General features: G+C 40.1%; 1 protein-coding gene across 1 annotated transcript in view; it reads right to left on the bottom strand.

Moving 5' to 3' along the window:
- Window positions 1–666: 666 nt before the first annotated feature.
- b4galt1.2.S (UDP-Gal:betaGlcNAc beta 1,4- galactosyltransferase, polypeptide 1, gene 2 S homeolog) overlaps window positions 667–12,746 on the bottom strand; it is a 52,157-nt gene continuing 40,077 nt past the window's right edge. The window contains exons 6-7 of the mRNA XM_018243541.2: window positions 4,020–4,124; window positions 667–1,330 (exon numbers count right to left, since the gene is read on the bottom strand). Coding sequence (XP_018099030.1) covers window positions 1,195–1,330; window positions 4,020–4,124 — 241 coding nt within the window. The 3' untranslated portion in view covers window positions 667–1,194. The remainder of the gene's footprint in view (window positions 1,331–4,019; window positions 4,125–12,746) is intronic.

Here is a 12,746-nt window from a genome sequence, read left to right on the forward strand (position 1 = left end):
CCGTTGGTATGATGTTCTTTTTCTGAAATGCTGTGTTACTTTTACGCCAGATGTAACGGGACGCGCACCTTCCAAAAAGTTCAACTTTTGTCTCGTCGGTCCACAAGTCTTGGCAATCATTGAGATGTTTTTTAGCAAAATTGAGACGAGCCTTAATGTTCTTTTTGCTTAAAAGTGGTTTGCGCCTTGGAAATCTGCCATGCAGCCCGTTTTTGCCCAGTCTCTTTCTTATGGTGGAGTCGTGAACACTGACCTTAATTGAGGCAAGTGAGGCCTGCAGTTCTTTAGATGTTGTCCTGGGGTCTTTTGTGGCCTCTCGGATGAGTTTTCTCTGCACTCTTGGGGTAATTTTGGTCGGCCGGCCACTCCTGGGAAGGTTCACCACTGTTCCATGTTTTTGCCATTTGTGGATAATGGCTCTCACTGTGGTTCGCTGGAGTCCCAAAGCTTTAGAAATGGTTTATAACCTTTGAAATTGAACTCAGGTGTGATAAACCACAGTTAAGTTATTTTTTAACAAGGTGGGCAATCACTTTTTCACACAGGCCCATGTAGATTTGGAGTTTTTTTTCTCCCTTAATAACGTAAACCTTCATTTAAAAACTGCATTTTGTGTTCAATTATGTTATCTTTGACTAATAGTTAACGGTTTTTGATGAGCAGAAACATTTAAGTGTGACAAACATGCAAAAGAATAAGAAATCAGGAAGGGGGCAAATAGTTTTTCACACCACTGTACATGTCCCTTCACCTCTGGACAAATAATGCATCATTTTTAAATAATATATATTTCTAAGCATAAACATTCTTCTTTCTCATTTAAAAAGGTAATAACAGAAATCACATTTGAATCAAATGCTAAAGGCATGGTAAAGCCAGTATCACAAAACTGTATGCTAAGGCAAGTAACAGTAACTGCACTGTATTGGTTTCCCAATGGAGCTTAGTAAAAGTTTACATTTAGTACCTAAGCATAGTAGGCCAAAAAGTGCTGTGGGCACATTGGAAATAAGATGATATACATACCCATTTGTATGTGCAAATACTGCATGTTTTTGAAAAGGTATTTTGAGTTATTTAAACAGAACATATTAGTAATACATTGGCTCTTCCAGCTATGCTTGCACTGCAGTTTTGTTCCTTAAAATCCTTGTACTACAATATAAAGCTAATTTTATTATAAATTAATAGGGATTAACTTGGCGGTAAACCAATATCTACTGTAATATACGTGTACAGTGGAAACTTTTTTGTACTGACAACCTTATAAGAAAGCGAGTTTATCCCATCGGAATTCATAGTCTGTCTTGTGTGTGCAAGCAAGTCAAACCTGCAAATCAAGAAAAAGAATAATATAACCAAATACTACAACTTCACATAATGTAATTTAAATCCTTGTGTATTTATCAGAAAACCGTGTCTTACAGGGTAAAGAAAATTTTGTCTTTCAAAAAGAGGATTCATTGAGTTTTATAATAGGAAATAAATACAAATTTCCACTGCCTGTTAAATGTGAAGAAAGTGATAGCTTATTAGCCAATAAACTTGCTCACCAATGTTTTGTATTTGCATTCGTATAATAAAACTGCAAAGTACAATGCTGGTCTATAGCAGCATTACTGTATGGGTCATTTGCCATACCCTGGGTCTTTTGCTTAAGGAAAAATCCCAGTGGGCCCGACTCTTCTGTGCCCTGCCACCTGCCAACCACCAGAACACAAGAATAAAGATTGCCATGTATTCCATTGTGGAATGAAAGGCCATCTTTAATTTTTTCCTCTAGATACGCGGCCTAATTGACAGCAATGTAAGTAAGTATTGGCTTGGGAGTGGTGGTGGTGGGTCCTTGAGCCAGATGCCTGGGGCTAACCACCCCTCTTGGATGAAGAGCCGCCTAATACAGGTAGCTATATACAAAGGGCATGCTCAATTGCAGCCTTTTTTGCACTTGAAATTTGCATTGCATTGAAAACTATCCCTTGTGTGACCACAATTTTTATTGGCGATCTAATGCAGATGCACGCACTCCCATATGCTCCGTCGTGTCCTGCACCGTGTCAGGCACTGCGTCAGTCAGAGTACATAACAGAGCAGATTTCGGCATGAAAACAATATGTATTTTTGTGCCAATATTCACTCCTTATTGCACAAACTGGCAGTTATAACTATAGCAATAAAAAATCATAAAAGTATGTGGAATAGGTGTTAACACCATGAAATATATGGGCCTAGATTTGAATGGGTGATTTTAAGCTAATATGAACAGTAATGGGAAATGCTTTAAGTCTATATGTTTTGTTGCTTTCAAAGGGGTGCTAAGTCTATTTAACATACTGTATGAGGTGCACTCTTGATTACAAAGGTTTTTTCCTAAAGAACTTATTGTTGGATTGGCTTCCCTGCTGTCAACAAGCTGTAGGGAGCTCAAATGCCTGCACCTTCTTGCCTGCACAGCTTTCTGTACTGATTTTTTCTGTCACAGAAATTTAAGTCCCAGAAAAGTCACATGGAGTCTAGATGCTAGAAGGTGAAGACTGAACTTCCCTTCCAGCTTATCCAATCCCCATGCGGCTTTACAAAGAGTACAGAAGCTGTATAAGGGACAGACAATGTAGACACTAAGCTCCCACCCTCCCCGTCTGATTCGCTGCTTATTGACAGCAGGGGACTGACTAAATGCAACACAGTCAGGTCCTCCTAAAACCCAAAACCCACAGCCCCCCCCTGCCTCCCCCGATGGTGGCCCTAATGCTGACTCCTGCCCTGACTATTACCTTTATTGTATGATAAGCCTGTGGAAACCTTACTTGTATATAATAAAAGCCAGAAAGTTTGCCCAGGTTGGTTTTGGTTTTTAACATGTAACCAGTACATTTTTGCTGAATGGTTGCTAGACTTAATTAGACCAGTAGTAGTTTTTGCCTGATCTTCAGTGTCTACTTCCACCTACATCCAGAATTTCAGTTCAGAAGGGCTTATGGTCCTTAGATAAAGTAGACTTATGCGTTGTGGTTCCTTATGCCTACAGGGTTACATACTGAAACATTTACATCTTTATCATTTCAGCAAAAACTAAATAAATATTTAAGGATTTTGAGTTCTACAGAAAAATGTCAACAATGTTAAGCAAATAGCTGACAAACTCTCCTCTTTTACACTGCAAAAAAAAACATTTTGCACAATATGAAGGGCATCTGCACCTGTTATTTACACTTAGATTTTTTTTTTATTGAAGCCCAATGAGTTTCTCATGTGCAAAAAGCAAATAAGTGCTTCAACGGTGAAATGACTTAGCCCTAAAAAGGCTAAGTCCTTTAAAACTCTGGGGCCAAAAGGCAAAACCAAAAAAAATATTTTTCAGGTTACATCTCCTTTCAGCTTTAAGATATTGGGAGCGTCAGACATTTTTTCCCCAATATCTGCAAACACACAAATATCCACTCAACTTCAGGTGCAAACCCACCACAACGCCATCACACTTGGATTATTTTTTATATTAGAAATTAGCAACCCCTTTTGGCGTAACCCCTGTCAAATGTATATATAGGACAGCTTTAACAACAAAAAAAATGTGCACTAAAATAAAAACATGAAAGAGTTATGTACAATATATTACTATCCCAGAATATAGTTATGGTTAATTCCAGTATTAGAAACTTTAACTAGCAATGACAAGCTGATTATAGACATTGTCCCTTAGTATACATAAACCCCACTTAATATTACTAATTTAGAGGTACTGATGTCAAAATCTAAGGCTCACTACATATTTGGCATGGATAATAGCTAGTAGTACTTTGTTAGTTCACTTTTCCCCCCTCACTGCTTTTAACTTTTAATTGATTTCAGGTTACTGCAAATCATAGTTACAAATGCTTTATAAGATTTTGTCTCAAACATTATTTAACAGTATATCAAATGGAACTTTTACCTATGACTAATATGGACTAGCACAGCATTATAATCTAGGGAAAGAAGATGAGAGCTGTCTAAACTCTGTATAAAGAATTTATTTATACCTTTGTGGATTTGGGTCATTTTTGTTATCTTTGTTATGACGAATCATCCGGCATCTTCCAGTAAGAGTATCTGGACGCGATATATACATATCTCTTGATGCAATTCTACAAAAATATTTAAAAAAACAAACAAAGGTAATATGTTATTACAGGGTGACTTTAGAGGGCTAGATCATCCAGTCCAGTTTTTTAGATAATTTTGTGGTATATTTCTGATATTTCCAACAATATTAAAAAAGAAGGTAGAGATGATTTTGGGGTTGTGAAGATAATGATGCTGTAGGCATATAAGCCAATATTGGAGACAAAATCTGGAGCCCAATTAATAAAATAAAATAAAATTTTTACCTAATAGTCTGGTGGGACTAGTGACTTCACAACCACAGCAAAAGAGGACACCTGTTGAGTCCCATTGGGATCTTTAAATTGTACTGAAAGGAATACTCCAATACTGACTGAGAAGGTGTTTTATTTCATTAAACCAACTCAATGATCTTTCAGGTGGTGTCCAGAGCCTGTCAGGCCAATGTAAACCATGCACCACCACTTTTGTAGATATTCTTTGGTACAAAAGAAAATCTCATACACTAAAGCATAATGTGCTTTAGTTCATCTACTATTGCCCAATAGGGATACTGAACCCATTTGGGGGCGAATCTGAAACCTGCTGAAAAAGGCAGAATCCTGGCCCAGACCGAATTTGGATTTGATGCATCCCTAGCATGTACCAGTTCAATTTTTAATTTGAATGCTTTCCTAGATCCCTCGTCTTCCCTTATATATTTTTGTGTGTTTAATGTCTCCTGTATCTCTTTTCAAGAGTGCCGCTAACATGTCACTCAAAGAAGGTTCAAGCTGGGAGGCCCACCAGATTGATATTAAAGCATTACGCTCTGCATTGTGTGGACGGGAACCACCAGGTAAAGAATCTGATCTAATGGTATGCCACATTTTTTTCTTAGCCTTGCCTACTTCTGTTTAATGTTTTATTAAAAAAATTTTCTGGGGGGAATTTGGTTGGTTATTGCATCCTGATGCTGAATCCAACAGGTATTTCATGAGTTCTGGATCACACTGTCAGCATAGATACCAGACAGGCTTCACCTAAAGGACCCTTTGTATAACCCCTAAAATATTTATATAGAAACAATACTAACAATAATAGCTAATGCACCAAAATTGAAGGAATAAAAAATGATAATTAATATAAGAACATCATATTCTATGAAATTGTAAAATTTTAAATTTCTATGAAATTGTAAAATACTTTTGAAACTCCATAAAACTAACTGTTGGAAGGGGTACAGAAGAGAAAAGGAAAAGGGGTCACACAGTAGCCAAATTTGACATTTGTTTTACTACACTGTACAGAATTGCAGTAAAACAGTACACGGCCTAAACATTGCGTCAGCCAAATTGTATCAAATACAATTCAATATGTGAGATATATAGAGATCACATAATATATATCCCTGTAGCCCTTGCCCTTATAAGTGTGTGAAATTACCATGCTATAGTTTGCTTATATATGTCTTTAAATAAAAACCAATGTAACCAGGTGCCTGAAGTATTTCCTCTGTTTCTCAGTCTGGGCTGATAGTTCCTCAAGGAATAGGCAGGAGTATTAGGGTATATCACGTCTCAATATTTGTGAGCATGATCATATTACATGCTCCCAGTATGGCATAAGCTGAGCGCACTCCCTGAAAATGTGAAGACGTGTTTCATCCTCAGTTTTTCTCTCCAACAAACATTACTGACATTACGGTATATTTGTTTCAATTTCTGATGTGTTTTAATACCACCTGGATAGGTGTTTCTTATTCAGCTTCTTAAAACAGCTGCAGAGAAGAGCATTTATACCTTTCTCCAGACCATTCTCTGAGAAATCTAAAATCAAGTCTTTTCCCCAGGATTTAATAAAAAATCTATTTCTTCCTATCACTGGGGGGGCGGGGCTTGGAGTTTATATAATACTGTTGTTGTATTAGGTGGTGAATTGTTGCATAGCACCTCAAACAATGTTAAGTCCATCCCCAGGGAAATACTGCCTCCCAAGTAGGTGCAAAAGTGTTTGACCTGATGGTATTTGAATTCAAAGATTTTATTAAGTGGTCTGGCTCGTCTTAATATTATCTAGGCTAGCTATTTGACATTGTCAAGAATATGGATATACTGATGATGTCCGTCTACTAGCCATTCTTTAAACTCATTCCGCCAGAGGGCAAATGGGAAAACTGGGATCACACCTGTAATCCCCCCTGCATTGTTCACACCTGTAACACCTCTATTGCTCATACCCGTAAAGCTCTTTACTGTACACACCTCAGACCCAGACTGAAAGTGCCCACATTGTTCACACCTCTGCTCTGTGTGTGCCATACTCTGCCTGCCCTATGCTCATTGCATGTGTCATAATCTGCCTTCCCTATTCTCCTTGTGTGCCATACTCTGCCTGTTCTATGCTCCGTGTGTGTCCTTTCTCTGCCTACCCTATGCTCTGTGTGTGTGCCATACTCTGCTTGCCCAATGCTCCTCATGTGTGCCATGGCTGCCCTATGCTCCCTGTGCAGTGGCCCACCCAAAAACCTTAGACCAGGGGTCTACTCTCAGTACTTTTATTCTTCCTCTCCTCACTCAACAAATATTCTCCTAGTCTCTTTTCTTTACATACTATAATCTATTATTCAATCTATTTAGCCTCTTTGTTCTCCTGCTAAATGTTTAGCAGCATGAGGGCCCACTGACACTTGGGCCCACCGGCAGTTTTCCTGGTATTCCGGTGGGCCAGTCAGACACTGCCCCTGTGTGTGCCATACTCTGCCTGCCCTATGCTCCCTGTGTGTGCCTTACTCTGCTTGCCCCATGTTCCCTTGGTGTGACATACTGTGCTTGCCCTATGCTCCCTGTGTGTGCCACATTCTGCTTGCCCTATGCTTCCTGTGTGTGCTATACTCTACCTGCCCTACTCTGTACCATGTGGGACCTGAGCCTGGTAGGGTTTGTTCTAGGGGCTTGTTAGCATTTGGAAATTGTTGTTAGAGGCCCCTAAGGTGTTTAATCATGTGCTGGGGGGGGTGCTGTGTTATCCACAGTGAGCACCAACCATTTGGGTTTTTTTGTGTGTTACCAACATTAATGTGGACATGGTCTTAAAAGTTCTTGAGATAACATGGGTATGGTTTAAATGGGTGTGATTTAGAAGGGGTAGTGGTCAACATTGGCTTCCATTATTGGCCGTCCACCACGTAGACTAGAAAACTTCCAGCCCTCTGTACCACAGAAGTTCGACAGCACTGTATGGTTAAGTAGTGGGTCAGAAATGTGGTCAATTCTACGGTGTAGCTTATCAACCCTTGGCAAGTGGATAAGATGAGTGCATGTAGATTGCTGTCGATTTCAATCCAAGCTTTATCATCTAAATTATGAGACCAGGCTATAATTATGTTTCATATTGCTGTTCTGTGGTAACATCTTACTTCTATACATTATAGCTGTCTTAATTCTTGTGAGATAGCCATTCCATACAAACTTGATAATGGCTGATTTAAATGACTTCAGGCATGTTTTAGAGCAGGGGTCCCCAACCTTTTTTACTCGTGAGCCACATTTAAATGTAAAAGAGTTGGAGAGCAACACAAGCATGAAAAAGTCCATGGGGATGTCAAACAAGGGCAGTGTTCACTGTTTGGTAGCCTCTATATGTACTGGTAGCCTACAGGAGGCTCTGCTTGGAAGTACACCTGGTTTTTATGAAACCAAAACTTGCCTCCAAGCCAGGAATTCAAATATAATCACCTGCTTTGAGGCCACTGGGAGCAACATCCACAGGGTTGGTGAGCAACATGTTGCTCGCGAGCTACTGGTTGGGGACCACTGTTTTAGAGAATGGCAGTGGGGGGCATTGGAACAGATAATGCGGCATCACAGTCATTTATACTAAGTTGATTCTCCCTAGCCTAGATATTGGATGTTTGGCCGAGTATGTCAGGTTCTTTTCCAATTTCCTATCACCATAGTCCTTCATGATAAGAATACCTCGATAAATAATGTGTCTGTTGGCCCATGTATATGGAAATCTTTGGGAGAGACTTTGTACCGTGTGAGATGGTTTTGATATGTTCAAAGCCAGATATTTGGTATAGTTGATTTTAAAGCTGCTCATCTTACCAAATGTCTCAAGAAGTCTTTGGTAGAAGAAATTTAGTATGGAAATCAAGGGTTAGTTAAGAAGAAAAGTAAATCCTCTGCATCTGCCGCTAGTTTGTAGTACTTGTGCCTTGAGATGTCTGGGGTTCCTAGACTAGTTTGAAAAGTGTGGGGGAGAGGGAATGTATATGTAATCTAGTAAAATGCCATTTACTCTGTGTGCTGCTGGACCTTCATAAAGAAATTTTATCCAGTGGCATTCCAAAGCCATATTTGGTCAAGCACACAAACAAATACGGCAAGTTCACCCTATTAAATATTTTCTCAGTGTCTGTTGAGAGTAGCATGAGAGGGATTTGTTGTCCCGTGCTTCCCTTCCTGGGACAAACCACACTTGCTCCAAGCCTATTAAGGTTGACGGAATCATGTATTCTTGTGACTACAATTTTAGCTAAAATTTTAATATCTACATTAATCAGGGAAATGGGGTGATACCTACCAGGGTCCTCTGGGTTTTTATTGGCTTTGAGCAAAAGGGAGATGTGAGCTTTGAGGGATTGCTGTGAGCATTGCAATAGGTCTTGAATTAAATGCTTTAGTTAGGCGAGGGATCAGAGTGTCTGCACATTCCTTGTAGTACATAAGTGTGAACCCATCAGGTTCCGTCCTTTTGCCATTGGGAGTAGAATCCATTACATTAGAAACTTATTCAGTAGAAATGTCAGCCTCTAGTGCCTGGCTTTGCTCTGCAGATAACCAGGGCGAGGGTATTGAGTCTAAGAATTTTGCCAAGTCTTCTTCCTTGGGTAAGCCATCCACGACAGTTGGGTTCCCCAACTGGTAGGGGTCTGAGTAGTATTTAGGGATGTAGCGAACGTCGGAAAAAAAGTTCGCGAACATATTCGCGAACTTGCGCAAAAACGCGAGCGGTTCGCGAACGGTTCGCGAACCCCATAGACTTCAATGGGAAGGCGAACTTTAACATCTAGAAAAGACATTTCTGGCCAGAAAAATGATTTTAAAGTTGTTTAAAGGGTGCAACGACCTGGACAGTGGCATGCCAGAGGGGGATCAAGGGCAAAAATGTATCTGAAAAATCTGCCTGTGTGTGCTTGGAAGAGATAGTGTAGGGGGAGAGCTGTTAGTGATTTCAGGGACAGATGATAGTAAGTTTGCTGGCTAGTAATCTGCTTGATACTGCTCTGTATTGGAGGGACAGAAGTCTGCAGGGATTTGAGGGACATTTTAGCTTAGGTAGCTTTGCTGGCTAGTAATCTACTGTTCTCTTTAAACAACTGCCATACGTTGACCTTGTAGGCATTGTTTGCCCAGTTTTTTTGGACGCAGCCACTGAAGCACAGTTGCCAGAAAAAATATGCCATATAAATGCTGAAAATAGTCATTTTTCGCCATTACGTAAAATATATTATGGCTGCTTGAAAAAAGTGACTCCGGTGTTTTTTCTGGAGACGGTAATATTATGGATATTTAGACAGAATGGGAACAAGGTCACACAGCTTGATGGCGGGTTGAAGAAAACAGTGTGCAAATAATGCCTACAAGGCCAACGTATACACTACTACAGCGGTGGATACGGATTACGTAAAATATATGAATGCTGCTTGAAAAAAGTGACTCCGGTGTTTTTTCTGGAGACGGTAATATTATGGATATTTAGACAGAATGTGAACAAGGTCACACAGCTCGATGGCGGGTTGAAGAAAACAGTGTGCAAATAATGCCTACAAGGCCAACGTATACACTACTACAGCGGTGGATACGGATTACGTAAAATATATGAATGCTGCTTGAAAAAAGTGACTCCGGTGTTTTTTCTGGAGACGGTAATATTATGGATATTTAGACAGAATGGGAACAAGGTCACACAGCTCGATGGCGGGTTGAAGAAAACAGTGTGCAAATAATGCCTACAAGGCCAACGTATACACTACTACAGCGGTGGATACGGATTACGTAAAATATATTATGGCTGCTTGAAAAAAGTGACTCCGGTGTTTTTTCTGGAGACGGTAATATTATGGATATTTAGACAGAATGTGAACAAGGTCACACAGCTCGATGGCGGGTTGAAGAAAACAGTGTGCAAATAATGCCTACAGGGCAAATAATGCCTAAAAGGTCAACTTATACACTACTACAGCGGTAGTAAAATAAAAAAAGTAAAATAAAAAAAAATGAATATTAAAAAAAAAAAATTAAAGTTGGTGCTGCTGAACTACTAGGAGCAGCAGATTAGCACACCAGTCCCACTCCCCAACACTGCTAGACTAATAGCACTGGGCTCTTATAGTAGTAGTAGTAGTAGTAGTAGTAGTAGTAGTAGTAGTAAAACAACAAAAAAATAAATAAAAGCAGTCCTTACAAGGACTACTGTTATTGCAGCAGTCAGCAGATGAGATCAGAAGCAGGACAGCTGCCCACTGCAGCTACATACAGAGCACTGCAGTAGAAGGTAGATTACTAGCCAGCAAAGCTACCTAAGCTTAAATGTCCCTCAAACCCCTGCAGACTTCTGTCCCTCCAATAACAGAGCAGTATCAAAACGATTACTAGCCAGCAAACTTTCAACTGTCCCTGAAATCACTAACAGGCAGCAGCTCTCTCCCTACACTATCTCTTCAGCACACACAGGCAGAGTGAAAAAACGCTGCAGGGCTTCGGTTTTTATAGGGAAGGGGAGTGGTCCAGGGGAGAGCTTCCTGATTGGCTGCCATGTACCTGCTGGTCTGGGGTGAGAGGGCAAAAAAAAGCGCCAACAATGGCGAACCCAAAATGGCGAACGTCGCGCGACGTTCGCGAACTTCCGGCGAGCGCGAACACCCGATGTTCGCGCGAACAAGTTCGCCGGCGAACAGTTCGCGACATCTCTAGTAGTATTTATGAAATTCTTTTGCAATTTGTGTGCTATGGATTATCTTTTCCCAGAATCTCTACCTAAGGACATGGATCTGAATTTTAGTGACCTGTGAACGCAGGAGTCGGGCCAGTAATTTGCTCCGTTTTCATAGTAACGATGTCTCATTCTGGAAACCACATTCTCTACATAGAAGCCATGAAAATGTGTCAGGTCTTTCCTTAGCCCAGTTAGTCGCTGTGTGAGCTCAGCTAAGGGGTTGTTGTTTACATAACATCTCTACAGTTCAGATCTGGTCTGTTGGAGCATTATAATGGGTTTTATGGATGTGTTTCTAGCTTGCACCAACTTGATTCAGAATCCCACACAATTACAGGGTCATCACTGACATCTTTAAAATAATTTGTCACGGGTTGTTTAATCTCTGTAAGGGTGGTTGTATCTTTTCAAAAAATATTAATTTAATCTCCAGAGATTTTGTCTCCCCAGGTTGCTTCCAAGAGACAAGTCAGGTGGTCAGTCCATGGGGCAGATTTACTAAAGGGCGAAGTGACTAATGTTTTCAGGGACTTCGCAGATTTACTAATGGCCACAGACGTCACTTCGCTAGCAAAGGAGATAGACACTAGCGGTGATTCACACTCTATCACCAGGGGAAAATTGACGTTACTTCGCAAATTCAATAAGATGCGGATTTTACTGAACGTTACCTCTTTCGCCAAACTTGCCTTCACCAGCTCAGACCGGGCGAAGTGTTCATTCTTCTGTTACTTATATCAAATTTTTTTTAGTGGAAAAAGTTTCTAAGTCCAAAAAACGCTGGCGTCTTTTCCTTTTTTCAGAGTGATAGCCTGCAAAAGTCCTTAAGAAATTTTTTGGAACATTAACTATACAGTGGGCTCATGTGTAGGGCATTATAACATCTATTTTCTTTATTAAGGTTCCCTGTACTTGTGCAGTGTAATGTATTTGCTGGAACATATACATCTATTCAACTTTACATTTGGAGCCGTATGCAAATAGCCTGAGCGAAGACTCCAACGAAGTTGCGATAGGCTGAGTTGAACGCTAGCGCATCTTTGATTTGCTCGCATTGGCGAAGTAACGCTAGCGATAATTCACCAGCGTTCAGCGCTCTGGATGCAACGTTGCATTCTAGTAAATTAGCGTTGTCTGAGCAAATTTTCTCCTGGCGAAGTGTTGCAATGGCTTTGAAGCCGTTGCTGGCAAATTTTCACCACTTAGTAAATTTACACCCATGAGCCCATGTGAATTTCAACATTATCTACAATGCCAAAGTGATGTTGCAATACAAATATATAATCAATTCTAGTATACAGAGTGTGTCAAGCAGAATAAAATGTGTAATCCCTCTCCGTAGCCTCCAAACATCTACGAGTTGCAATTGGTGTAATATACAGTATGTGTAATCTTACGTTTGAAATCACGACCAAGTACAAGCATGCCTTTCTTGTAAAACCTCTAGTATCCGATTGGATTCCACATCTTGGCTTTCGCTTGGCAAATATAATGCCACAAAGGTAATAATTTAAAGGGATACTGTCATGGGAAAAAATGTTTTTTTCAAAACGCATCAGTTAATAGTGCTGCTCCAGCATAATTCTACACTGAAATCCATTTCTCAAGAGAGCAAACCGATTTTTTTATATTTAATTTTTAAATCTGACATGGGGCTAGACATA

This window comes from Xenopus laevis, chromosome 1S (assembly GCF_017654675.1).
Source record: "Xenopus laevis strain J_2021 chromosome 1S, Xenopus_laevis_v10.1, whole genome shotgun sequence".
Lineage (NCBI taxonomy): Eukaryota > Metazoa > Chordata > Amphibia > Anura > Pipidae > Xenopus > Xenopus laevis.